Source organism: Exophiala oligosperma (genome assembly GCF_000835515.1).
Source record: "Exophiala oligosperma strain CBS 72588 unplaced genomic scaffold supercont1.1, whole genome shotgun sequence".
Classification (NCBI taxonomy): Eukaryota; Fungi; Ascomycota; class Eurotiomycetes; order Chaetothyriales; family Herpotrichiellaceae; genus Exophiala; species Exophiala oligosperma.
This window is the reverse complement of record NW_015622818.1, coordinates 487,225-511,846: the sequence shown is the minus strand read 5'-3', so window position 1 is coordinate 511,846 and position 24,622 is coordinate 487,225. Positions and strand designations below refer to the sequence as shown.

General features: G+C 50.5%; 12 protein-coding genes across 12 annotated transcripts; 9 read left to right on the top strand and 3 right to left on the bottom strand.

The window, feature by feature from the left end:
- The first annotated feature begins 341 nt into the window (after positions 1-341).
- Positions 342-1,711, top strand: PV06_00183 (uncharacterized protein). Its single transcript, XM_016400652.1, has 2 exons — positions 342-688; positions 882-1,711. Exons 1-2 carry the CDS (start codon positions 434-436, stop codon positions 1,665-1,667), a joined length of 1,041 nt encoding a protein of 346 aa, XP_016267705.1. The 5' UTR covers positions 342-433; the 3' UTR covers positions 1,668-1,711.
- Positions 1,664-3,745, bottom strand: PV06_00182 (uncharacterized protein). The gene is made up of 2 exons (XM_016400651.1): positions 3,544-3,745; positions 1,664-3,490 (listed from the first exon to the last, which is right to left on the bottom strand). Exons 1-2 carry the CDS (start codon positions 3,556-3,558, stop codon positions 1,874-1,876), a joined length of 1,632 nt encoding a protein of 543 aa, XP_016267704.1. The 5' UTR covers positions 3,559-3,745; the 3' UTR covers positions 1,664-1,873.
- A 166-nt stretch (positions 3,746-3,911) lies between these two features.
- PV06_00181 (uncharacterized protein) lies at positions 3,912-5,727 on the top strand. The gene is made up of 4 exons (XM_016400650.1): positions 3,912-4,037; positions 4,089-4,300; positions 4,349-5,351; positions 5,459-5,727. The coding sequence occupies exons 1-4, from the start codon at positions 3,941-3,943 to the stop codon at positions 5,482-5,484; spliced, it is 1,338 nt and encodes a 445-aa protein (XP_016267703.1). The 5' UTR covers positions 3,912-3,940; the 3' UTR covers positions 5,485-5,727.
- On the bottom strand, positions 5,652-7,614 carry PV06_00180 (uncharacterized protein). Its single transcript, XM_016400649.1, has 3 exons — positions 7,149-7,614; positions 6,543-7,093; positions 5,652-6,484 (listed from the first exon to the last, which is right to left on the bottom strand). Exons 1-3 carry the CDS (start codon positions 7,241-7,243, stop codon positions 6,060-6,062), a joined length of 1,071 nt encoding a protein of 356 aa, XP_016267702.1. The 5' UTR covers positions 7,244-7,614; the 3' UTR covers positions 5,652-6,059.
- Positions 7,615-7,825: 211 nt separating this feature from the next.
- Positions 7,826-10,574, top strand: PV06_00179 (uncharacterized protein; the record flags this gene model as incomplete). The annotated part of the gene is made up of 2 exons (XM_016400648.1): positions 7,826-8,473; positions 8,519-10,574. 2 exons carry the CDS (start codon positions 7,826-7,828, stop codon positions 10,439-10,441), a joined length of 2,571 nt encoding a protein of 856 aa, XP_016267701.1. The 3' UTR covers positions 10,442-10,574.
- Positions 10,566-12,790, top strand: PV06_00178 (uncharacterized protein). Its single transcript, XM_016400647.1, has 2 exons — positions 10,566-10,836; positions 10,886-12,790. Exons 1-2 carry the CDS (start codon positions 10,765-10,767, stop codon positions 12,023-12,025), a joined length of 1,212 nt encoding a protein of 403 aa, XP_016267700.1. The 5' UTR covers positions 10,566-10,764; the 3' UTR covers positions 12,026-12,790.
- A 130-nt stretch (positions 12,791-12,920) lies between these two features.
- PV06_00177 (uncharacterized protein) lies at positions 12,921-14,139 on the top strand. The gene has a single exon (XM_016400646.1). It carries the CDS (start codon positions 13,215-13,217, stop codon positions 13,938-13,940), a length of 726 nt encoding a protein of 241 aa, XP_016267699.1. The 5' UTR covers positions 12,921-13,214; the 3' UTR covers positions 13,941-14,139.
- Positions 14,140-15,768: 1,629 nt separating this feature from the next.
- On the top strand, positions 15,769-16,894 carry PV06_00176 (uncharacterized protein; the record flags this gene model as incomplete). Its single annotated transcript, XM_016400645.1, has 1 exon — positions 15,769-16,894. One exon carries the CDS (start codon positions 15,769-15,771, stop codon positions 16,786-16,788), a length of 1,020 nt encoding a protein of 339 aa, XP_016267698.1. The 3' UTR covers positions 16,789-16,894.
- Positions 16,841-17,753, bottom strand: PV06_00175 (uncharacterized protein; the record flags this gene model as incomplete). The annotated part of the gene is made up of 2 exons (XM_016400644.1): positions 17,574-17,753; positions 16,841-17,519 (listed from the first exon to the last, which is right to left on the bottom strand). Exons 1-2 carry the CDS (start codon positions 17,630-17,632, stop codon positions 16,841-16,843), a joined length of 738 nt encoding a protein of 245 aa, XP_016267697.1. The 5' UTR covers positions 17,633-17,753.
- A 428-nt stretch (positions 17,754-18,181) lies between these two features.
- PV06_00174 (acetolactate synthase, small subunit) lies at positions 18,182-19,620 on the top strand. The gene is made up of 2 exons (XM_016400643.1): positions 18,182-19,205; positions 19,256-19,620. Exons 1-2 carry the CDS (start codon positions 18,325-18,327, stop codon positions 19,431-19,433), a joined length of 1,059 nt encoding a protein of 352 aa, XP_016267696.1. The 5' UTR covers positions 18,182-18,324; the 3' UTR covers positions 19,434-19,620.
- A 166-nt stretch (positions 19,621-19,786) lies between these two features.
- Positions 19,787-21,376, top strand: PV06_00173 (uncharacterized protein). Its single transcript, XM_016400642.1, has 2 exons — positions 19,787-19,979; positions 20,136-21,376. Exons 1-2 carry the CDS (start codon positions 19,878-19,880, stop codon positions 20,982-20,984), a joined length of 951 nt encoding a protein of 316 aa, XP_016267695.1. The 5' UTR covers positions 19,787-19,877; the 3' UTR covers positions 20,985-21,376.
- Positions 21,377-21,451: 75 nt separating this feature from the next.
- On the top strand, positions 21,452-24,586 carry PV06_00172 (5-methyltetrahydropteroyltriglutamate-homocysteine S-methyltransferase). The gene is made up of 3 exons (XM_016400641.1): positions 21,452-21,625; positions 21,681-22,020; positions 22,079-24,586. The coding sequence occupies exons 1-3, from the start codon at positions 21,615-21,617 to the stop codon at positions 24,041-24,043; spliced, it is 2,316 nt and encodes a 771-aa protein (XP_016267694.1). The 5' UTR covers positions 21,452-21,614; the 3' UTR covers positions 24,044-24,586.
- The last annotated feature ends 36 nt before the right edge of the window (positions 24,587-24,622 follow it).

Below are 24,622 nucleotides of genomic sequence, written 5' to 3'. Positions count from 1 at the left end.
GTGCGACTTTCTCGGATCGATAGAGGAAGAGTGCAGGCACTGATAGGATCATATGTGGCGTCTGGACTCTGCGAATTAGATATGAACTGAGGAGTCCGTACTCACATTGACCCAGGACAACATTCACGAGGGTAGTCTAACAGTAATACAAACAACAATGAAGTCGAACTTGTCGGGATGAAACACATGACTTGTAGAATGCATCCAGTGCGTTGAATATGTACAATGAGTTGAGTAGACTGCGAAATGGACTCGCGACTTACATGTGGGGTCGAGCACCACCACATCTCTTGTCTCTGTCTCTTGCGACCCATCAATGAGCCATCCTCATTCCTCGTCAGGTCACAGAACTTGGAACAGAATAGAGTCCATCATAGATTAAACCCCCACGTTTTCGAATAATTCAAAGGGCATATACAGCAATGATGGAATAATGAGCTTTCCAATCATCCTACGGCGGGCCTGCACTCACTCCACATTCTTCAAGACATCCATAAGTCTTGGAATTGTCCAAGCTTCATTTCCCTTCCTCACAAGAAGCATGGCCACCGTCAAAGACTCAATACCACACATGATCCGCACCGCGGAAGACCCTCGGCAGCAAGGCGTGTGGACTGCACGCCTGGGCAAGATTGAGCAGGTCAACTCCAAGATACGATTGATCAGACTGAATCTTCCGAGAGATGGGGTAGGTGCCCCGAGAATGAAAGAGACATACGCAGATGGTTCCAAAATGACCCCATCGCGAGATCTCAAGAGCTCAACTCGTAATTGCATTTTTGCGCGATTCACTTGCTGCTGCCCATGAGTTTCCATGTAGCGAATTACGCGGTTCGGAATACTTGATATGATACTGGCTCACACATGACGCGATCTAGTAGCCGCCGCTCCGACACATGCCAGGACAGTACATCGACCTCTACATCCCCAACGTCGACGTGGTGGGCGGTTTCACAATCACCTCTCCACCCCAATCCGCCTCGTCTCAACAACATCATCAAGCTGATCCACACATCGAGTTGGCGATTCAAGATTCGCCGACCAACCCGCCGGCCGCGTACCTCTGGAGACCCGTCCCAGAAATCTTGGACTCGACGGTGACGTTCCGGGTCGGTGGGAACTTTGCGTACCCTCCACTCACGCTCGACAGGGACCAATGCGCAAATATAGACCGGGTAGTCTTCGTGGCCGGCGGGGTTGGCATCAACCCCATCATGAGTATGATCTCGGCCATGGATGAGATGGGCACAAGGAGCAAGTTGGGCGGAATGGTCAAGACAGTGAGGGTTTTGTATACGGCGAGAAGAGAACATTCCCAAGGCGGCGGCGACCGAGCGAAAAAAGAAGAAGTATTGTTCGAAAAGAGGTTGAACGACGTGGCCCGGAAATGGAGTAGCCATCAACAAGTCGATTACCAATATACGTTTTTCGAAACAAGCGGGAGTGGCGGTCCAGATGCACAAGAGACGGTGGCTGAGAACATTACACATCGGTATCGACGGATAAACCACGATGACCTTTTCCAGGCACTTGGACCAGAAGACACGCGGCACAACGCTGTCGTCTATGTTTGCGGGCTGCCGACCATGACTGATGAATTTGTAGAACTGCTAAAAAAGGCCAAATGCATGGACGAGAAGAGGGTTCTCTGTGAGAAATGGTGGTAGATATACTCACAATACAGATATAGAATTTTATACGTCAATGGCCATGGACATCGTATTATATGTGGGATCGTGTTGCCCCCATCCTGCTTTAACTTCCTCCCAGGGTACAATATATGCCCAAGTAGCCAATCTTTACTGAACACAATGCGTGCGTTATCTTTATAAGCGAGAACGACAGGTTCGTAAATCGTAGGGCGGAAACGAATCTACAGATCAACGACGACCTTTCCGCCGTCGACAATGATCTGTTCGTCGATTCGGCTTTTGGTATCTCCCCACTCCAGTCTTTTCCATGTGGTGATTCTCGCCTCATTCATGTCAAAGTCGAAAAATCTCACACGGCGATGATAGCCATAGTATCCTCCATAACCACCAAAGCCGGCGCCGCCCCCATAGCACATCCACAGTGCAGGCTTCTTTTTATCTTTGTCCAGTGCAGGAAGACAGTAGTCATTGACGTGATCATGTCCACAGCTCACCATGACAATGCCTTCCTCGACAAGAGCGTCCTTGAAGTTACTGTTGTACGCTGGTGCAGTTGGCGGTTCGGTCCAATTACCCACCCACTTGAGCCCGTCGGGATTTCTATACTCCGGAAGTGGAATGTGTATGAACGCCAGGTCCATGTGGATGTGCGTGTATTCTCGGTGCTTGCGCTTCAGATGCTGGCTTGTGGTTTTGAACCAATCGATTTGAGACTGCTTGAGCCAGTCATATCCATGGTATTTGTGTTCATCTGGCGAATATGCGTGCGTGTCGAGCATGTACAGCGTCAAAGCGGAGTGGGACGTCGAGCCTCGCCCAAGGATCTCAACGACGTAATTGCCGACACCATCGACGTCCTCCGGACCAGCAGTGGACAGCGAATAGGGTAATCCGTCCATGATGGCCATACTCGCTGCTCGATCCAAGTCGCCTTCGTCGTCATGATTGCCGAATATGCCGGCGTAAGGAATACGATGCCGTGCAAAGAGCTCGGAATATTTGTATATAGCTGTCTGAGAGTCGGGCGCGGTGTCACCATTGACTTGGTCGCCAGACAGAACGACAAAATCCGGACTCTCTTCGTCAATCAGACGTTCAAGAAATTCAAATGTCCGAGGATCGGCTTCACATTTCGACCTCTCGGGAAGAGCATGCCTGCATTCTCCTAGTCCTGTCGCAAGATGAAGGTCTGCGGCTTGCATGATTTTGAACTTGCCGTCCTTGCGAATTCGTGGTATAGGCTTTTCAACTTTAATAGCCGGGCCCTTGCGTACAGTCAGGCGTGGTTCGGCGGCGTTGCTGCCGCCATCGATAAAGAGAGATATATCTTGGACATTCCAGTTGGATCGCGGGTCTGCGGCATCAGCACCGAAGAGCACGTCCACTCCGGTAACGATCTTGTGTTCATCATTACGTTTGGCAGATTTTTTGATCCATATTCCTGCCGGGCGAGATTCCCAGCGTTCGTCTTTAGAGGTCGTGCCAATACTAGATGGTTGAAGGCGTCCTACCTTGATATCATGGACGACTTCTTCATGTGGTTTGAGATCGGTTTCGCGTTTCCGTTCGACGAGGAGGTAGGCTTTCGATATGTAGCCTTTATTGAGGTATAGGTCCTTGTTGATGCGGTGCCAGTATGCGCCGTCTTTTGTACAGCTGGAAAAAGGGTTCAACGAAGAGCATGTGACAACTGTGATGTCTGTTACTACAAAGCCCGGATGATGCGCAGGCAGATGATTGTGGATTGATGTAGGGAGGACTCGGTATCGGTTGTCGAGAAATATGATGGTGAGGAGAACGAGAGTGGCTATGACGCCCAACTGGATGCCGGTACGGAACTGTGTTGGACGTTAGACAATCGAAACTGCGCACAAGTTAAAGGAGAACTTACTAGTCTCCTCGTCATGCTGGCATGTGGTTTGAGGGCGATGCCCACGCTGGCTGTTATGTGCCTCGCATCAGCCTAGCAAAGACCAAGACGTGCCTTGAAACCCGAGTAGGGGAGGCTTCGCCACAATGCTGCGAATGCGAATTTGAAGAATTGGATATTGATGTGACAAGTGGCAGGCACACACTAATAAAGAGCATTGAAGCCTTCGAGGCTCTTTAGAACATTCTTCGCCTATGCAGGGATGATCTGCCACCCGTCGCCATTTCAAGGCTAGTACAATCTGGGGTTTCGGCAGACCTTCCCTCGGAAGCCGCGCCCAAAAAAGTCCACGCCGCTGGTAGATACAAGTACTTACTCATTGCGACGCATTCGAAAGAGAAAGCGAGGGTGCTGTGGCATGTCGGGGCTGTTTCGTGCCCTGAGAAAAGCCCTTGGTTTCTCAAAGGCTCCAAAGCGAGCGATACTTCCCATCCGGGACTTGGCCAAGTTTGCGGGTAATTCCACTCCAGACGACCTTCCGATGGATCTGTACTAAGTTGTCCAAGAGGGTGAGAGGGTGCTCGTAGACGGCTTGAAGCTCTCAGCACCACTTCAGAAGAATGGCTCCTCAAATTACAAGAATGGTTTACTCCCTCACAACGATATAATTGGCAAACCATTGTCATCTTTCTACATTCGAGGTCCGAAGGGAATATACAAAATCGATGCCCCTACACTGGACGACTATGTCTCCCTGACACCAAGACTTGTGACTCCAGTATGCTACTTCCCATGCCAGTCTCTGTGTAGAAAGCTTACTTTCAAGGTTTACGCAAACTATGCCTCTTCCATCGTGTCACTTCTGGACATTCATCCCATTCCTTGGACCGACGAGAAGTCCCCGGTTTCTTCGCCTCTCGAAATACTTGAAGCAGGCACCGGCCATGGTAGTCTGACACTGCATATATCGCGCGCCATCGCCGCCGCCAACCCCCCTCCTCTAAATATCCCCGTCCCTCAATACCAGAAGAACGAATCCCAACAACCAGAGCCTGCTCTAGAGACCGGCGTAAGGCAAGCGTGGTCAGAATGGAAACAAAGTCGCCGTGCTATCCTTCACACCGTTGAGAAAGTTGAAGCCAACCGCTGGCATGCCGAGAAGATTGTTCGTGGTTACCGACAAGGTCTGTACTGGCCACACGTCGACTTCTATGCCGGCGACGCGAGTACATGGATTCAGGCACAATCCACCCAACGCAAGTTGAGCACTTGGAATCCCTTCGCCAGCACTTCCGAGGATGGATTCCTGGACTATGTCCTTCTCGACATGCCGGGCGTCCATACACAATTACAATACGTCAGCGGTGCCATGCGCGACGGTGCAAAAGTGGTTGTTTTCACGCCGAGCGTGACGCAGATAGGTGAATGCGCGAAAGCAATACAAGACTCGAACTTACCCTTGGTGATGGAGAGAGTTCTCGAACTAGGTGAGGGGATCAGCACCGGCCGTAGATGGGACGTAAGGATGGTCATGCCGCGAAAGCACAAAGATCGCTCCAAACCCTCGACAACCGAGCCAGTTGCCGGTGTCGAGATGTACAAAGAGCCTCCACAGATCGACTCGAACGAAGATGACGACAGCATTGTCGAGAAAGCGGCACTGGAAGCGCTTGGGGATCGCTTGCCTGAAGAACAGCCAGACGAGCCGGTCATGATATGCCGGCCTCTGGTCGGCGAGAGGACGATGGGAGGCGGCTTCATCGCATTGTTCAAGAAGATTTCGCCCGAGTCTGCAGCGATAGCGGCTGAATGGCGGAGAGGCCAAACAGGTGCGTCTAGCCTCTGCGTTGTTTTCCTATCCCGAAAAATTCCAAATAACCATTCCCCTTGGTTATGATCATCATACAGTCAGCGACGGCATGCTGACCTCTTACAGGATGGGCTAAAAAGAGGAATCGATGAATAATGTTTGTGCACAGCTACTCAAGTTCGACCAGCCAATAGACGATGGCACATTCAGCATTACATGTGACACTTGTTTTCACATGTGCTGCTTCACACTGTACAGGAACATCTTGTGAACACCGACTATACAATATCGCATATTGAGTCTTTACGATTTGAATGTACCAGATTCAAAAAATTTCTGTATATATATTGCAAACCCTGAAAATAGAACAGAAGATAGCCAAAGCAAGTCTTGTCTACTCAACCAAGCCGCGTTTACAGCCTGGTGGTCTTGTTTCCCACTTTTCTCTGGTACCAGGCCCATCCCCTCTGGAAAGACATGATATGACACTGCGTCACAAAAAAAGACATTCATCCCATGAACCGGAATGTAATCATTTGCCGTACCGCTCCATGCTCCGTAACAAATGCAAGTCCTCTCGCCATTCCAACTTCCTCAGATCTATCTCAATGGATTCGACTAGTCAGGAACTCTTGGTTTTCAGGTCTCCTGACCGAACAGGTCACCCGACCTACATCCGTTCGCCCCGTTTGTACAACCCGCCAGGAGCATAGCTAGAGCACGATCTTTACTTCGCTGTTGCTGGGAAAGCAGTCTTGGCCTTCTCAAGAACGTTTTCCGCGACAGGCATGGCACGACTTTTCAAGGTCTCGGCCACTGGAGCAGCCTGCTCCTTGAGCTGGGCAGCCAATTTCGCCCGCTTCGTCTTCGCGGCACGCAGATAGGCGAACAGTAGGACAAACAGCAACTCGACTCTCTCCTTGGTCATCATAAGCAGACCTTGGACCAACAGACCCTTGAGCAGTTGGGGACCAATGCCCTTGAAGAGGGCAAAAGGGCCTTCGTGCTCGATAATATAGGCCATGACTTCTCCAAACGTCTTGAACGGCTTGCCCTCGCGGGCTGGGGGTGGTCGTGATTGCAGACCAACTTTGGCGACGATCAGTGGTTGAGTTGTTAGTGTCGCCAGTGATTTGGACATGGCTCCGAGAACTAGACTGCGGTTAGTGATATCCAATCAAAACAACATTGCACAAAGAAGTGTACGTACCGAAAGCCTCCCACGGATGTAGTCGTGCTCGTCCTGGGTACATTATATCTTTCAGGCGCTGATAGGCACCGTATGTGATGGCCGGGTTGACACACAGCACGAGAGAAGCCTTGAGGCCTCTCCATAATCCACTCCAGCCGTCCTCGCTGTGGACCACGTCCTTTCCAGTCTCCCAGAAGCCCTTCTTGTGGCCCTTGGGTTGTGTTTGTTGCCTTGTTGTGATCACGGCGACGGGGATCGTGAACACCTGAGCGAGAGCCCCTGCAACTGCACCAAGGGACAATTCAACTGCTGTACCCGGATGTTGGCCGGGAGTTGTCTCATATTTTGTCCACAGATCTCGCACCACCGAATACCAGTAGAAATAGGCAAAGTTTGTGGACGCAACTCCGGCCAGGGCTCCTGCAAGGCCGGAGTAGAGGCCATGTATACCCTCATGTTCAACAATCTTCAAGATAGCATCGATCGTGGACTCGTAGTGATGATGTTCGGCACTGTGATGGTTCTCCTGGTTCTTCTTTTTGATTTGCACTTGTAACCTAGTTTTCACGCTGCAATGCCCATTAGAATGTGACCATCAATTCGACAAATGAGAACATATCATACATATCAAGAGGATATACTAGGGCGTTGGCCAGAACCGCACCAGATGCACCCGCAATGGCGCTCTCCCATGGCGCCAACTTTCCCTCGCCCGACATTGCTCGGCTCGCTTTCAGCTGGAGATATCTTTATCACACCTATCAACCTGCCGCGAAGTAGAGTGCTGGTGACGTAGGGATTCCGTGCTACAGACTTGTTTCGATATCTCGGTGAGGATATGCCGCCGACCGATAAGAAGTGTCGGATCAGGTGGAGGAATGCAGTGTAGACCGTGTGAAGCTTGGGAGACGGTAAAAGGGAGATAAAGAACGGCAGAAAGGAAAACAATGGCAGCAACAAGTGTATCTAAAGAAATTCAATTCGGTTCCAGATCCTCATTCCCCCGAGAAACCCTTGCGGGATGACATGGGGGATGCCTTCGCCTTTCCCAGCCGCTCCGTTAGAGCTTGTGCCGAGGTAACAACTAGAACAGGACGGCAACTTTTGGGAGAATCTGCCAAAATCCGAACTATTCAGCGCCCGATCCCGGATCGTGCTCGGCATTCGCACGGCACGGCTCTGCGCAATCAATCTTACGGCCGACCATAGCATTACGGTCGATCACAGCTTCCCTCAAACATACGCACTCCAAGCCATTACATCAAGGTCATTGCCTCCTAGAATCCGATATATCACCGGGGATGGCTGCCAAATGGTCGATGCTTGAGCAGCAGGCTCTCTCCATAGAGAACAATGCCTCCAAGACTGGGTCAACGGCGGATCTTGAGGCTACAATCAACAGCGTTGAGCTGTACCTTCAAGCCCTCCGGCTGGTCGATACCCCTTCAGATCGCAAAAGGCTCGACACCAAGTGTAAGGAACTTCTAGCACGAGCTGAAAAGATCAAGAATGGATCATATACCTGTTCGACGTCGTCCAACAGGGTCCTGGTCAGACGTGAACTCAAGGCGCCTGTTTCGGCTCGCAAGCTTACAACAAGAGAAAACATCATAATTCTCGAGGGCTCAAAATTGAATGGTTTTATTTTCAAGCCTTGGACAAGTGCACCTGGTCCCGATGAATTCCTGCTACGAGAAGGGCAAGAACCATTCACTGATTCGCCGCTTCTTCCACTTTCTTCAGAGCAACTGGAAACCTTTGGTGGCTGGAAACGGGCGGACGATGCTATTTCTTCCATGAGCAACAGAACTACTGAACAGCATTCTCCCGTCAAAGCGATGATGCACACTAATGAGCCAATGGACCTTGTCCAGGACTTGACATCTGACTGTTCAGTAGTCGCAAGCCTATGTGCGGGTATCTCCCGAGTTCAAGCCGGTCACCCCAAGGTAGGTTACCCGGTTCTATTTTATGCCCAATTGACATTAGAACAGATTCTTCGTTCGATTGTACACCCATATGACTTTGAAAATGACCAGATTTCCTTTTCCCCGAACAGGAAATATATTTTGAAACTATACTTCAATGGCTGTTGGCGTAGGGTCGAAATCGACGACTTTCTACCGAGCTCAAAGTCCTCCCGAGTGCTTCATGTCATAGACCGTCGAAATCCTGGCTTATTATGGCCAGCACTGGTCGAAAAGGCCTATCTCAAAGTACGAGGAGGCTACGACTTCCCTGGAAGTAACTCTGGCACTGATCTTGCAGTCCTCACCGGTTGGTTGCCTCAGCAGGTATTCTTGCACGATGAAGGAGTTGAACCGGATCGTCTGTGGGAAGAAATCGCCACTAATTTCACCGAGGGGAACGTGCTGATCACCATTGGCACCGGCAAACTACCAAGCCGCGAGCAGAAGTACCTTGGACTTGCAGCAGAACATGACTATGCAGTCTTGGCTCTATCATCCAACAAAGATGTTAGGGAAATTCTAGTAAAAAATCCCTGGGCGGATGGTGATGTCTGGAAAGGTGCGTCAAGAAGAAGACCCAATCAAGAGGACGGAAGTGGATCCACAGCAGACGAAGAAATGCTCCCTGGGACTTTCTGGATGGAGTTCAATAGCATGTTCAACTATTTCGAAAATATGTATATCAACTGGAACCCTGGCCTTTTCGCTAACCGGGAAGAACTTCATTTTTCCTGGCAACAACAAGGCCTCGATCAAAGCGGAAACATTCTGGTAGACAATCCTCAGTTCGCGATCACCGCAGGGAAAGATTCAGAAGTCTGGATATTATTGAGCAGACATTTCAGAACAGGGGATTATTCTCAAGAAACCGTTGGGAAAAATGGCTACATCAGCATCTATCTGTATGAGCGCCATGGGTGGAGAGTGCTAGCGAGTGGTAGTGCAAAGATACGGGGCCCTTTTGTCGACTCCCCGAACACTCTATTGAGGTTCAAGGCCACAGCACGGACTGCTTATACTGCTGTCGTGGTTTTCCAAGAACTACCTCCTGGTAAAATGAATTTTACTCTATCTGCGCTCTCAAAGGGCCCAGTCACGGTTTCGGAAGCTCGACTTCGTTATCCTGAAAGATCTAGCATCAAGTCATCATGGCATGGATCAACCGCTGGCGGCAACTCGGACTCTCCCAACTACCTGGCCAATCCACAATTTCGGATACGACTCTCGAGCAAGCAGCGCTTGGCGTTACTTCTTCGCGTCAAGTGCGACGAAAAACAGGAATCAAACATTCATGTTAAAATGCTGCTTGTGTTCAGCGATGGCTCAAGAATTGTGCGCCTGCGACCGAGAGATGTGCTCGCACACTCAGGGGACTATCGGCGTGGGAGTGCCTTTTTTGAGACAGAATTAGATAGTGGCAATTACACTATCATCTGCTCAACTTTCGACCCCAACCAGCACGCTGATTTTACGCTTGAACTCTACTCCAACGAGAATACTCCGTTGATCCAACTACCCCCTGACGGCAGTGGCCGACTCAGTATCAGAAGCGCACCAGCGGTCTTCGATACGAATACGGATCGACTTCTGGCTCCTCTGACTATTAAGAGGATGAGTCGTGTGACTGTTATAGCGCGACATGAAACGCCACCTGCAGTCGCACAGTCACTATTTAAAATGACGCTTGAACAAGGTCAAGGACCGTACAAGCAGGTGCTGGCGAGCAGCAAATTTGACAATGAAGAGTTTACTAGTGTCTCTGCCGGAATACGTGTCGGGGATGTAGACCTTCAGCCTTCCATGTGCAGCCCGGGAACTGGTGGTCTGTGGCTAGTACTGGAACGACTGAGTCAAGGGCAAGCTTCTCCCCGAGTTGAGACTCTTGAAGTTGAAGTATTCACAGATGAGAAACTCGAGATGGGCCCATGGGGTTTGGGAGAAGGGTAGGCTGAAACCTTTTAGAGATACTTTGCAATGCACATCTTCGACATCGGTTAGTATCACATTCCCTGGCTGCTCCTCGTTCAAGTTGAACGAAAACTGCATATCCCGGTTATTGCGTTGCGCACTACCAAAAAATAGGGTGGAGTACGTCATACTCTTAGCGCTATCGCAAGTCGTAATATGAAGTCGACAACATGTCAATAGAATAAACAGTCATACCACCCAGGAGATAAACTCTGCAGTCCTGCACTACGAGCCCTTCAGACTCCTCGACAATAAAACTCGAGCACTCTGCTTCATTGGATTGCCAGGTATATTTCGCAAAGATGCTGGTGTCCCTGACCGTGGGCAAGGTCGATGCAGGTGTTGCGGTTCTGCTCACCGAAGACAAACGACTCGTGAGTTTCATTCTGCTGAAGTGGACAGCCATTCTGACAGCCATTCTAGATAGAGTTCCCATCGATACTCCTGCCTTCATCTATAACCTCGGGCTCCATTGTTGACATCACCGTAAAACAAAACTTCGAGGCCGAACAAAAAACGCACGCCGCATTCTCCTCCCTACAGAAGCAAATCCTGAACACTTATGGCATCAACACCCCAGCTACACCTGCACTACGACTGCGAAATGCTACCCAGACATCTCTTGTCCTCGAATGGGATCCTATCCAGCTCGCGACCACTACTCTTCACTCCCTGGCACTGTACCGAAATGGGAGCAAGGCAGGCAACATCCCGCGACCAATGGAACAAACAGCCACCAAGATCAGCGGACTGGCTGTAGATACTGAGTACTCCTTCTATCTCGTACTCAAGACGAGTGGTGGCACCTACACGAGTAACGAGCTTACTGTCAAGACACATGCCATGAACAATTTGACAGGAATCACGGTGACTCCTGGTATCTTGCCCCCACCAATGAGGGAGACTCTTGAAACAGCTATCGAGCGCATTGGTGCGAAGATGATCGACACGATTCGCATCGATACTACGCATTTCATATGCACTGAAGGCCGTGGACGTGACTGGGAAAGAGCCAATGAAATGAACATTCCGGTGGTGAGACCTGAGTGGATAGAAGGGTGCGAAAGAGAAGGGAAGATCATAGGCGTGCGCGGATACTATTTGGATGCAGATCCCAAGCAAAGACAAATTGGATCGAATCCATCTCTGGCTGGTCGGCCATCGACAGTTGCCGCTCCTTCACAAAGTAGCATTCCACAACGGTCTAAAGAGCCAGTAACATCACCAAAGAGTCCTGACAGAGAGAGTACGGTCAGCGGTGAGCCTGGACCTGAAGTACCACCAACGCCACCACAAAAAGACCTGCCACCCACCCCTGCTGCCGGTGAAGAGGATGACGACGAAGAGGAAGAAAGCGAAGAAGAGCCAGAGCCACAGGCGACCGAGGCTAAGGACAAGCAGAAGGCCGAAAAATCAGATGCAGAAGAGGACGACGAGAATGACGAAGAGCCAGAGGAAGATTCCTCGGACGACAAATCCCAGGACCCTCATACTGAAGAGAAACATCAGCCCCTGGTTGAGGACGCGAAGGAAGGCGCCGAGATGGAGGATGTGGCGTTATGATACAGATAATTAGGTGGGAAACCCTCAGCCGAATGAGTTGTTGTACGCCTTCGAGTGAGAGCTCTGATCGAGAATGCCCGTTAGAGGCTTGTGTCTTGATCACCAGCTGTTACACAACACTATACTCCCTACCTTTTAGGACGCTCCCACACACGGACACAGTATCGTTCTTCACCTTTAGAGGACCGGTGGACTCGTTTTCAGCACACACTCAAACGGTGGTGCATGTGGTAATCGGGGACAAGGAATTCTCGAAACCTGGATTCTTTTTGGACCAATCACAACCTCTTCCATCCTTACTCAAGCTGGCAAACAAGATACTATTTTCATCGCAGCGGGAAATCAATTGGCTGGGATTCAGCCTCGTCAGAATTCGATCCTAGTGCCTATGTTTGGCAAAGCATCAACCCCGGATTTTCAAAAGTGATATGTGGCTGAAGGACGAGGTCGGAGTATTAATTGGGAGGCGAGGCTCTGTTTCCCAGGTCCTATCTATGGACAGACCACGGGTTGGCCCAAATCTCATCAAGCTACGGAGAGACGCACGCGGCTGGGGAGAAATGGTCCCAGCTTCAGCCTGATGCAGTGGTGTTAGCGTTGTATCCCGGGCCACCGTTTGGCCCATTCACCTTCCAGCCTCGTCAAACCAAGAGCCTGGTGCCTTCAGCCTCGCGCATTTCCTCTTTCGGTGCGAATATTCTTACAATAGATCAGGACGACGAACTACATAGCCAACTGCGCCCAACCACTTGCTGACATCTCACACGTTTTCACTTCCATTCTTAGCCTTTCCTCGCCAATCTCGTGTCCGAGCGTAAGAGGGAATGTGCCTGTCTATCTTCATTTGTGGCTCGCACTGACCTCTCCGAGAGCTGTGATTCTCCCACCTCCTCATAGATCCCATCCTCTCTATATACACTGACTACTGAACACAGCGGCATTCAACAAGTATAATTAACCTTCGTTTTTCTCTTTTCTTGCTTCTTTTATTTCTTATCATTCATTCTCACCTCCTAGTCACAATCACTACAAGACTAATTCAATCAATACTACTTCTTACTACCAAAACACCCTTCACAAAACAAGTCCAGAGCACTTCAAAAGACTTTGGCAACTCGGAAATTTTCTAAGCCAAATAGCAAAACTTTACACCAGAAGACAACTTCTTTTCTATATAACACAGAAGAAAATGGGTCAATCAACGATGATCGCTGCCACCATCCTCGGCGGAATTCTCTCTTCTGCCATGCTTTCTCAAGCTGCTCCCTTGACCGTCCGCCAATCCGGCTCTTCTTCCACCACCTCATGCAACAGCGGCGGCGGATACCCCATGACCAACACAACCACACCGCCCTCGACCTCGGGTACTACTTTCTCCTGGGGCTCATACACGGGATACCCGACGTCCGGGACGGCGGTCGCGACCATCTATCCCGAGTACACTTCCCAGTACAACGTGGCGACGGGCGCGGTCAACTTCAACACGGCTCGCGGCTTTGTGTCCCGGTCTTACACCAACGGCGGCGCCGACTCGACGGCCATCGTCACCTTCGCCGTCCCCGCGCAGTACTCGCAGAACTGGTGCCGGGTGGCGTTCGGCCTCGAGGCCGCGGGCTCGTACGCCTCGGGTTCGCTCAAGGCCCAGCTGTTCACGAGCCTCGCGCCCGCCACGGCCAGCACCACCACCTGGCCCTCGGGCAACCTGAGGAACCAGAACATCGGCGCCATCGACGTCGTCCCCGGCGGCGAGGCCGTGTGGCAGGTCGGGTCCGGACCCGCCGCCACGTCCAACGGATTCTTCCCTTGTTCCTTGGTGGCCGGCCAGGTCTTTGGCGGTGAGGTCGTCCCCCAGGGTGACCAGGTCGAGATCTCCTGGCCCGCCGGTCAGGATGGTATCAAGATTATGGTTTATTAGTGTCTGTGTGTGTTTTTCATGGTCCACAAGCATAGCGATTTCGGGACCTGAAAAAGAAAGAGCATGGGAAAAGTTTTGGTCTTTTTTTTTGTGTTTTTACGAGCGAGCGATGGCGCTGGGTTGAAACACTGTTATTGATATTGTGAGACTTGGAAAGTCCTTTTTTTTCTCTTATTTTTATTTCTTCTGTATACTTTCTATAGGATATATGAATATCTATATTTCCCAAAGAAAATCATGTCCTCGTCTTGTGCTCTTAGCGGCAAGTCCAAGTGTATTGTCTTACTCCATTCCACTGTATATTAGTCTTCCAAATCAGGAAATATCTACGTGGTATATCATTCTTTGAAACCATTTCGCTTTACTAAAATCTGCGTCTTCAACCCTCTGATGTCACGGAGTAAATGTCATGTCCCTCACACCCGAAACCATTCCATCCTGATCTACGCCCAAAACCCGACACGATTAGATCCTTCAGCACCGACGCCGCCAATTGGCTCGTCTTGTACGGGCAGCCATGCGCGAGGGAATCTCTTCTTGCTGGTACATCATCATCTCGAGTGTCAGCTAGGGTCAGGAACTCGTGCAGAAGATCCATCAACGTCTTCGACCTCGCCGATCGTCATGTCACGGTAAGGTCACTGTCTTTGTGAAGTGTTGGGGGTATCAGAGGGATGAGGTCGGGTGTCACTTTCGGTGTTGGCTCGTTGCCTGACGACGATGATGATCCAGTAGTGAATCATCTGGGTCTGGTGCAGGGGGCGGTGTGTGCGGTGGTGTTGGTGGAGGGGTGGGTGGTGGCGATGGAGGTGGTGTCGGCGGCGGTGTCTTTTGTGGTCAAAATTTCAAACATCAGACTTGCTTTCTTTCTAAGGGCTTTGTGAATGAGCTCAAACTGTTGACGGGGTGACTTTACATTTATGTCTTCGTCCTCCCAACAGGGCGAGGGTCTTCCTTGGATCGTCAAGGTTGGGTGGCTGTGACTTGTTGTAGTACCTTGGTCCACCGGGTGGACGCTGGTGATTCTCTCTTCTATGGACGCCAAAGTGCCCATGGCTTTTGTGATATGTCCTGCACGCACACACGTTGGAAGGCTCAGGGTATTTTGGCAATATGGACAAGAAAAATCCACAGAGATGAACATGGTATTCGTAAACGAGAACCTGCATCAATCCAATCCCTTTTATATGCGCGGTCGATGTGTGAGGATGATGATGAGCCAGATCGGTGACGAAGTCGCGCTTCACCGTGGCATGGAATCGATTGATTGATCATGGGTGTGTGAACATCACGCAAAGTGAGATAATTCATCAGAGTCGCTTCCCTTCATGTCCGTTCTTGCACGAGGTGATTATGAAGTCGAGATATCATCTCTGCAATCACACTGCCTACCTGTTTAAACATCGTGACCTGTGCCACCACCACAACAGGCCTTTGCCATCGATTGTCCGAGTGAGTGGTCTGGTAAATGCTTTGTGCCTACAGGTTTTGGAAAGCGACTTGACTGAGAAAGATTTAGAGTGAGGGGGTACACACAGGAGAAGAAAATGATAAAGTGATGGTATATACGTATATTTACGGTGTGTTGTTTGGGCGAGGATAAAAACTAACGTCGCATCAGGCTGAGAGCCCCGTACAAGGCTGAGCTTGACCCGAGGTACAGCCTTTATTTTTAGCTCAGTCAGTCGATGACATCTCACTTACGAGTTACAGTGACACGTCCTTTACACCTGCTGATACCGACGATTCGAAAGTGAGTGAAGTATGGCGTTGTACTCGTACTAAGTATCAACTCTTGAATATTTCTTCTCACACATTCCAGTCCATCATGTCCAACGACAAGAAATGGCCCGTCAAAAAGGTGACACTCTCACCTCCTCCACTGCACGCTCTAGCTGAAGCCATCACCCCCACACTGTCGTCCAACTTCTCCTCGTCGTCATGCACGGTGGAAACGCCGCCTGATCTCACCCTCCCGCCATACCACCTGGCCGGCCCGGGGTTGACGGGTTCGCCTCGTGTCGTCGAGGTTGGCGATCCGTCGTACCTGGTCCGGTCCGACCTCGGTCGTAGGTACGAACTGCGAGCCATATCCCGCCAGACAGACATGTCTCCTACGTCCGGCCTGCTGATCGGTGCCGGCGCCGGTCCCTTCTTCGTGCTGGGCCAGAACACCGAACTGATGCCCAACTTTGCCTACGGGACCGCGGCGGGAGACTCCGGTGTAGATCCTTCTGCAGACACGATGACGACGCGCAACCGCACGCACTATGCCAAAATCACCCCGTCCGACGCCGTGGCGTGTTGTGCCTTGCCGGACAGCTCGAACTTCGGGCTCATGTGCAACTTGTTCTGCTGTGACGGAGCGGCGGGCCCGTGTCTGCACGTCAAGGCGCGGTCGCGGAAAGGTCCGCTCAACTTCACCCAGGCCATCCAGCAGGGGCTGAAATCGGCGTTCGGCGGCGACCTCATTTCTCTCGGCGGCGTGTTTCTCATCCGCTCGGGCAAGGCAAAGTTGCATGTCATGCCGGATTTCCCGGCGCAGCCGTTCCGCGACCACGACGACGTGGTGAAGTGGTTGCGCTTCTTCGACATGGAGTTCAATGATGACGAGCGGGCGCCCGCCGATGGGCCGCTGGTGTGTTTGAGCGTCGTTCACTCAGGAGACGACAAGGGCCTCAACTTGCGCATGGAACATACACACTGTTTCACGGAGGCGAAGGATGGAAGCTTAGAAACGGCCCAAGGAGGCCATTATCATTACGATATAGACGAGACGAGGGAGGAGATCGAGTACGAAGGGTGGTTCAATGTTGCCGAGTCGGTGTATAGAGTTGACTATCCCTGACGTTCGCTCATGGCCCTGACTTAGGTAACTATTCGGACCATCGTCGTACTATTTAGAGGCCTCCAGATATCTCGATGACACTGCCATTAACGTAGCTACTTTGCTCAGAGAACAAAAATGCCACTACATTGGCGACCTCTTCTGCAGTTCCCATCCTTCTGAGAGCCACGCCCTGCTCGGTCCGTTCGATGACCTCCTGCCCTTGACGGACAGAATTGTTCGTCGGAGTCTTTATCGACCCTGGAGCAACCGCATTCACTCTGATGCCCTGGGGTCCGAGTTCAAGTGCCATGGATTGTGAGAATCCGATCACGCCAAACTTTGCTGCGTTGTATATGGCATGGCCAGCGCTCGCTTTGAGTCCTGCCACCGAAGACACGTTGACGATTACAGATCCTCTGGTCAAATGTGGAATGCTGGATCTGGTCATGAGGTACGTTCCTTTCAAGCTTGTGTCCACGATCTTGTCCCAATACTCATCCGTCGTGGACTGAAGAGGTAAAGTTGTCGGGTTTATACCAGCACAGTTGAAAAGGCAGTCTATCTTGCCAAAGTCGCCGACAATGTTAGTGATTGTGTCCTGACATTGCTGGCTTGACGTCACGTCAAGATGGAAGACTTTGTGATGGGGAGACTGTAGATCTTCAGCAAGCTGCTTCAGGCCAGCGCTATTCACATCACACAGGGCGAGCTGGGCTTGGTCAGTGTGAAGGCGTTTTGCCACGGCGAGGCTGTCCTCTCAACATTCAGCAGGAGTTCAAATCAATCTGTCGTTGATGACTGACCCAATTCCACTGGCGGCTCCTGTGATCACAATCACCTTGCCTTTGAAGTCGAAAGCCATTGACCTGTTGACGATGGCCTATGCTGTGATAGTAGAACCCGGCACAAGGGGTTTAATAAAGGACTTGAATAGCAGCAACAGTTACAGCGCTCTTTCTCTCATCAACTTGGTGGAAATGTCCGAGCCAAGACATTTCACCAGGAACTGTACCGTATGCATCTAGATAGGTAGCAGGAGTGCACCGTCTGTCATAGAAAACACTGTCAAGACACATTGCTGGTCTGCTTGTTACGACGTAGTTCGGTCTGCCCTGAATCCCTTTGCAGGTCAATCATCACGACGACTGGAGTATAAAAATAAAATAAATAGTACTCGTACAAGTGCTCGAGCCAGTGTGGACTCGGAATCGGGGGAGGTGCCTAGAACTCCGAGCTCACGTTTTTTTGGCCGACGTCCGGGGAAGTTCTAGTGGGCGGGTCAGGCTTATTAAGGGCCTAGTGGGAGCACCTAAAGTAGGTGCAGTACAGTACAGTACGAGTTTCCTGTGTACCTCGTACTGCAGCTTGGCTCTTTTTGCTGTGGGTAACACCGACTTCGCTCGCTTGCCGGCCTCCATCCCCAAAATTTTGTCTTCCAGCGTTGACCTCTTGCTATCTCTGACTCACATTGCTCTTGTGAAAAAAGATAACACGGAGTAGTCTCTCCATGAATTAATTCCCTTCATCGAGTCTGAATCCATACAAGCCGCCACCATGGCAGGCACGCGCAATCTCCTCACCTTTGCTGGTAGGAATGCGCTGCGAAGTTATCGTGCACAGAGCGGACCTTCATTCCTCGACACTCTCACACCCGCCTCGACAAGATCAAAAAGCACAAATTCTACCTCTGCGCTAGCTTACAAGGCTCTGCACCGGCGATCTCCTCTTCCTCTTCCGGTGACCGACACCTCTCCCCAGTATGGCGCGGCAGCAGCGGTTTCCTCCATCCTCTACGAAACCCCTGTAGCCTCTCAAGCTCCACCAAAGAAACACATTCTCAACTGCTTGGTTCAGAACGAGCCGGGTGTGCTGTCTCGTGTGTCGGGGATCCTAGCTGCCAGAGGTTTCAACATTGATTCGCTCGTGGTGTGTAACACCGAAGTGGAGGATCTCAGTCGAATGACTATTGTGCTCCAAGGCCAAGATGGCGTCGTGGAACAAGCTCGACGTCAACTGGAAGATTTGGTGCCTGTTTGGGCAGTGCTTGATTACACCTCTGCCGCCTTGGTGCAACGTGAATTGCTTCTGGCTAAGGTTTCCATCCTGGGCCCTGAAGTTTACGAGGAACTGATGGAGCACCATCGCGAGATGACCAGCCAGGAATACGACGAAACAAGCGAAGGAGACCACGAATATCCAGAGGAAAACGCGGAGAAGAGACTGCAGGAGTTGGAAGGAAACAAGCAAGACGAAGCAAGCCTCGTACAGCGAGCAAAGGAAATGCTCGGTCAAGGTGTTAGCTATCATCCCAACCGCCTTGCTGCAAGCCAGGCCCTTCGACACAAACATGAGCATCTGGAAGCCATTACTCACTTGACGCATCAATTCGGCGGGAAAGTGCTTGACATTAGCACAAACAACTGCATTGTCGAGGTGTAAGTTACAAATCTTGAACTTTAGCTGGGAGAAGTCTAACTGTATCTAGGTCCGCGAAGCCGAGCAGAATCGATTCATTCATGAAATTGATTGCTCCATTCGGCATTCTCGAATCAGCTCGAACTGGTCTTATGGCTTTGCCTCGCTCACCCTTGTACGGACCGAACGAGGATCTGCAGCGGGACGCTGATGAGGTTGTTGACGCGAGCACACTCCCTCCGGGTTAAGATATTTCTATCGTCCATAATAGATCAGGCGCCGGGGGGAAGTCTACTGTAATTCGGTATTGGGGGCGGATGAGCTGTTTGATAGTGTGATTCAATGAGAAGAATCTCTCGTACCAATTCTAGAGTTGCCATCATGAGTCATGTGGATTTGCTGTCAACTTCACCACCTCCCTCGTGTAGATTATCTGGCAGTTCCTGCTTGGATGTAGCAGGCAGTAATGGCACATAAATGGTCTGTTTGTTGAAGCACCAGGAGTGGCTAGTGCAGCGTTTCTAATTCACTACAATGACAGAAACAGATGGAAAACTTGTTGACATCACAATTCAGGGAGATTTCATTCCACCTCCCGCCACGGAAGCTCTTCTCTGACAGTACAAGGAATACACCTCGAATGTTTGATTGTTCTCAAGTTCCCTTATTAACGCTCTTTATTGATCCCGACCATGTCATCTTGGCTAGCTGGCCTCCCTTCTCCAGGGGAATTTTTCCCGCCCACGCCCCGAGTTTCGAGCTTTTTGATGAACTTCTACAGAATATGGCCAATTGTAGGTGCTGACATGTTATAATATACCTCTGAAGAAAGGGATCTTTGGGTCTAGTCAGCATACATTGTGCTGAAGACGCTGCGGGTTTGAAAAAAGAACCACTGGATAGAGTCGGATCGCGTGTCGTGAGCTTCCGCTGATCAGGCCTTCTACTAGTTGTCAATTTTACAATGGACGCCTTTGAGGAGCCTCCAAGCGATGGGCAAGACGTCCTCCAATTCGCGATTCAACATTCCTGGTCGACTTGCATGGTCGATCGCCGAAGGCGCTGGGCCGCTCAATCTTCTCTACATCCTCTACACCCTCCCAGCAAAGCTGAAGCCTACCCCGGATGCATCAACCAGTTTCATGGGTACAGGACTCCCAGCACAGTCTGAAATCCTGGCGTGTTTGTACCTCGCTCACTACCTGAACCGAGCATTCTACACTCCATGGTTTGTTGCTGCGAGCATGTCGCCCATCCATCCGATTATAGCCCTCTTCATGGGCGTCCACCAGTACTTGAACTCGAGCAACATTGCCTATGGTCTAGTATATTCCGTTCGGAGTGATGAAGCCCAGGATCATCGCCAACTCTTTTCTTATGGCTCTGTCCTTGGCACCATCATTGGACTCGCACTTTTCTCCGAGGGACTATGGAGAAACATGAGCTCAGAGGCAATACTGCACAACATGCGGCGAGATGCAGCAAAACGCAAGGCAAGATCAGAAGGCAAGGTCGAGATCAGCTATGACAAGGTGTATGTTATTCCTCCACCGCAGGGATACTTTCGAAACATTCTTTGTCCACACTACGTCTGGGAATGGATTGAGTGGGCGGGATATTACATCCTCGGAGGGACTTGGGGACTCGGCTGGGGATGGCAAAGCCCAGCCTTGTGGTTCGTTATTGTTGAGGTGACCACAATGCTACCAAGAGCCGTGACACAGCGGAACTGGTACATGGAGAAGTTTGGGAAAAGGGCTGTTGCTGGAAGAGCTGCTGCTATACCTGGTGTCTTGTAGATATTCGGTTCTCAACCTACGCTTTCATATAGGGTCTTTTTGCCGGACGAGCATGTGAAGGAGGGTGAATGGCTCTACATAAGCGAAGACCCCAAATACTCCGTAGCCAGCACGATATTAATCCTCACCGATCATGGCGTGATAACCAAAACCCTCGGAAGCGAAAGGAACAAGCTCCCGAGAGGCGGCTTTGAGTGGTGGGTGTCGCCGGTACCGCAGTGTTAGGCACTTCTAGCCAGGTATGAATAGGCAGTACTAGACGTGATTAGGCATCCGTCAGGCATTGTTAGGTACCCCGCTGACCCCTCCGAAGGTCCCTTGTGCCTCTAGTGGCCAATCTTTCCGAAGTCAGCGAAGTCTGAGATGAGTCTAACTGAGTGCAGAGAAACATCCCACCAAAGATCATCCCCTGTCACGTCAACGCTCACTAAAATAATAATAACTGATGGATGATTAAAATTTCCATCTCTGATATTCTTGCTGTCTCACCGCTCTCCTCTTCACTTTCTCTACTTTTCCTGTTCGATTTACGACACACATCCTTCTCTACAGTCTCAATCGAGCTTTCGAGAGGATCGTTGAATCATTTCTATCCTACCCCGCCTCAAATTTTCACTCACTACCGCCAGGATGGTTCAATCGTAGGTCCAACGACCTGCTTTTCTTTATAAAGACCTTGCTGACTGAGCCTTATAGCTCCATCCTTGGTTTCCCTCGCATGGGTGCCAACCGAGACCTCAAGAAGGCCACCGAAGCATACTGGGGTGGCAAAATCTCTCAGGATGACCTGTTGGCTGAGGGCAAGAGACTCAGATTGGAGCACTGGAAGATTCAGAAAGATGCCGGAATCGATATCATTCCAAGCAACGACTTTGCTTTCTATGATCAGGTTCTAGACCACATCCAGCTGTTCGGTGTTATTCCCGAACGCTACACCAAGTACAACCTCGCTCCTATCGATGAGTACTTTGCCATGGGTCGTGGTCTGCAAAGACCTGCCACCGGCGGTGCTCCAGCTGTCGATGTGCCTGCCTTGGTGAGTTGCATACCATCATATATTAAAAAATTCCAATACAATATCTAATGATGCTCAGGAAATGGTCAAATGGTTCGACTCAAACTACCACTATGTCAAGCCTACCCTCCAGGACAACCAAGTCTTCAAGCTCTCCTCCAAACCCAAACCCGTCACAGAATTCCTTGAAGCCAAGGAAGCTGGCATCGTCACGAGACCTGTTCTTCTTGGACCGGTGTCCTTCCTGTACCTCGGAAAGGCGGACCGTGGTCAATCCATCGACCCCATTTCTGCCCTTGACAAGCTCCTGCCTCTCTACGTGGATCTGCTCAAGCAATTGAAAGAAGCGGGCGCAGAAACTGTCCAGATCGACGAGCCCATCTTGGTCTTCGATCTGCCTGCGGCTGTGAAGCAAGCATTCAAGCCTGCCTACGAGAAGCTTGGAGGTCTCGGAAGCAAAATTGTTCTCGCTACCTACTTTGGTGACATTGTCCACAACATTGAAGTTCTTGAGTCATTGAAGAACCTCTACGCCATCCACGTCGACCTGGTCCGCAATCCCGAGCAGTTTGAGACCGTCGCTGCTGCGTTGGGCCCTCAACAAATCTTGTCGGCTGGTGTTGTCAACGGTCGTAACATCTGGAAGACCAACTTCAAGCATGCCATTGAGATTGTCGAGACCGCCATCCAGAAACTTGGCAAGGATCGAGTCATCGTTGCCAGCTCCAGCTCTCTTTTGCACACTCCTCATACTCTCGCTAGCGAGAAGAAGTTGTCCCCTGAGATTGCTGACTGGTTCAGCTTTGCATGCGAGAAGGCCAAAGAAATTGCCACCATTGCAAAGGCTGTCACTGATGGCCCCGCTTCCGTCCGAGAAGCCCTCGAAGCCAACGCTAAGTCAATGCAATCCCGTGCTTCTTCAAGCATCACCAACGATCCGGCTGTCAAGGACCGACAAAGCAAGGTTACCGAACAGATGCACAACCGCAAGTCGCCTTTCCCTGCTCGTATTTCTCAACAACAGCAGCGCCTCAACTTGCCTCTGTTCCCAACCACCACTATTGGATCTTTCCCTCAAACCAAGGAAATCCGTGTCCAGCGTAACAAGCTGACCAAGAACGAGATCTCTGCTGAGCAATACGAGAAGTTCATTGAGCAGGAGATCCAGGCCAATGTCAAGATTCAGGATGAGCTCGATCTTGATGTCTACGTTCATGGTGAGCCAGAGCGAAATGACATGGTTCAATACTTTGGTGAACGCCTGAAGGGTTACGCCTTCACCACCAATGGGTGGGTCCAATCATATGGTTCTCGTTGCGTCCGACCACCCATCGTTGTAGGAGACATTTCACGACCACTTCCAATGACTGTCAAGGAATCGAAATATGCAGCTTCGATCTCCAAGAAGCCCATGAAGGGCATGTTGACAGGTCCCATCACTTGCTTGCGATGGTCATTCCCGCGTGATGATGTCCACCAGTCCGTTCAGGCTCAACAATTGGCTCTCGCACTTCGTGATGAAGTCGTTGACCTAGAGAAAGCCGGCGTCTACGTTATCCAGGTCGATGAACCTGCTCTGCGTGAAGGTCTGCCTCTCCGTACTGGCAAGGAGCGCACCGATTACTTGAAATGGGCTGTCGATTCTTTCCGCCTTTCAACTGCGGGTGTCGAAGATGGCACACAGATCCACAGCCATTTCTGCTACTCGGAGTTCCAGGACTTCTTCTATGCTATTGCAGCTCTCGATGCTGACGTTCTCTCCATCGAGAACAGCAAGTCTGATGCTAAGCTGCTCAAGGTCTTTGTCGACGAAGCTTATCCTCGTCACATTGGACCCGGTGTCTATGACATCCATTCTCCTCGAGTCCCCTCCCAGAAGGAGATCGAGGACCGCATTGCCGAGATGTTGCAATACTTGAAGCCAGAACAGTTGTGGATCGACCCTGACTGTGGTCTCAAGACTCGTCAATGGACTGAAACCAAGGCTGCCTTGGTCAACATGGTCAACGCGGCCAAGACTTTCCGTGCCAAGTACACTAAGTAAAAAAGTGACCTCCCAACAGCTTACATTGGGTCTATCCGGCGTGAAATGGTGTGTTTAATGGAATTACTCGATCAATCAACCTGATCTGAGGTCTATGGCGTTACTTTTGGGGGGCGAGAACAATCAAAAAAATAATCAATGGTGAAAAAGAAATGGTTGGACGGATGAATTGACGAAGCGAAACGAAAAAAAGTGTTTTTCAACATGATACCACTGATAGCATGGGAGCTGGCGATAGTCGATTTAACATCGGCGTTATTATCTTTTCAACACGGGCTAGCTCTGATACCAGGCAGGAGAGTTTTAACATCATGGGCGATTGAGATGATGATGATGACAATGTATGTGTGTGTTGTTGTTTTGTGTGTTATGGGATATGGGATATGATGGGTCACTTCAACAGCAATTAACTTGCACGACCCATGGTTTTTCATATAGGCAATTCATCTGACGAGTACCTATTGTACTTGTCGAGAATTGAGAATTGTGAGAGTAGATTCGATTCCTGCATATGACATTATGGTGTTAGTAAATGAGCATGAGTAAATTGCTCCCTTTCTGTAGACTGTCGATCCTTTT

Excerpts from the sequence above, each read along its gene's own strand:
- PV06_00183 (XM_016400652.1), top strand. The coding sequence starts at position 434 with ATGAGCTTTCCAATCATCCTACGGCGGGCCTGCACTCACTCCACATTC. Across the intron at positions 689-881 it reads TGAATCTTCCGAGAGATGGG|CCGCCGCTCCGACACATGCC; the intron begins GTAGGTGCCCCG and ends GCGATCTAGTAG.
- PV06_00181 (XM_016400650.1), top strand. The coding sequence starts at position 3,941 with ATGTCGGGGCTGTTTCGTGCCCTGAGAAAAGCCCTTGGTTTCTCAAAG. Across the intron at positions 4,301-4,348 it reads CACCAAGACTTGTGACTCCA|GTTTACGCAAACTATGCCTC; the intron begins GTATGCTACTTC and ends CTTACTTTCAAG. Across the intron at positions 5,352-5,458 it reads ATGGCGGAGAGGCCAAACAG|GATGGGCTAAAAAGAGGAAT; the intron begins GTGCGTCTAGCC and ends GACCTCTTACAG.
- PV06_00180 (XM_016400649.1), bottom strand. The coding sequence starts at position 7,243 with ATGTCGGGCGAGGGAAAGTTGGCGCCATGGGAGAGCGCCATTGCGGGT. Across the intron at positions 7,094-7,148 it reads CTAGTATATCCTCTTGATAT|CGTGAAAACTAGGTTACAAG; the intron begins GTATGATATGTT and ends TGGGCATTGCAG. Across the intron at positions 6,485-6,542 it reads ACATCCGTGGGAGGCTTTCG|TTCTCGGAGCCATGTCCAAA; the intron begins GTACGTACACTT and ends ACCGCAGTCTAG.
- PV06_00178 (XM_016400647.1), top strand. The coding sequence starts at position 10,765 with ATGCTGGTGTCCCTGACCGTGGGCAAGGTCGATGCAGGTGTTGCGGTT. Across the intron at positions 10,837-10,885 it reads TCACCGAAGACAAACGACTC|ATAGAGTTCCCATCGATACT; the intron begins GTGAGTTTCATT and ends CAGCCATTCTAG.
- PV06_00177 (XM_016400646.1), top strand. The coding sequence starts at position 13,215 with ATGGGTCAATCAACGATGATCGCTGCCACCATCCTCGGCGGAATTCTC.
- PV06_00174 (XM_016400643.1), top strand. The coding sequence starts at position 18,325 with ATGGCAGGCACGCGCAATCTCCTCACCTTTGCTGGTAGGAATGCGCTG. Across the intron at positions 19,206-19,255 it reads AACAACTGCATTGTCGAGGT|GTCCGCGAAGCCGAGCAGAA; the intron begins GTAAGTTACAAA and ends AACTGTATCTAG.
- PV06_00173 (XM_016400642.1), top strand. The coding sequence starts at position 19,878 with ATGTCATCTTGGCTAGCTGGCCTCCCTTCTCCAGGGGAATTTTTCCCG. Across the intron at positions 19,980-20,135 it reads TCTACAGAATATGGCCAATT|TTGTCAATTTTACAATGGAC; the intron begins GTAGGTGCTGAC and ends GCCTTCTACTAG.
- PV06_00172 (XM_016400641.1), top strand. Across the intron at positions 22,021-22,078 it reads CTGTCGATGTGCCTGCCTTG|GAAATGGTCAAATGGTTCGA; the intron begins GTGAGTTGCATA and ends AATGATGCTCAG.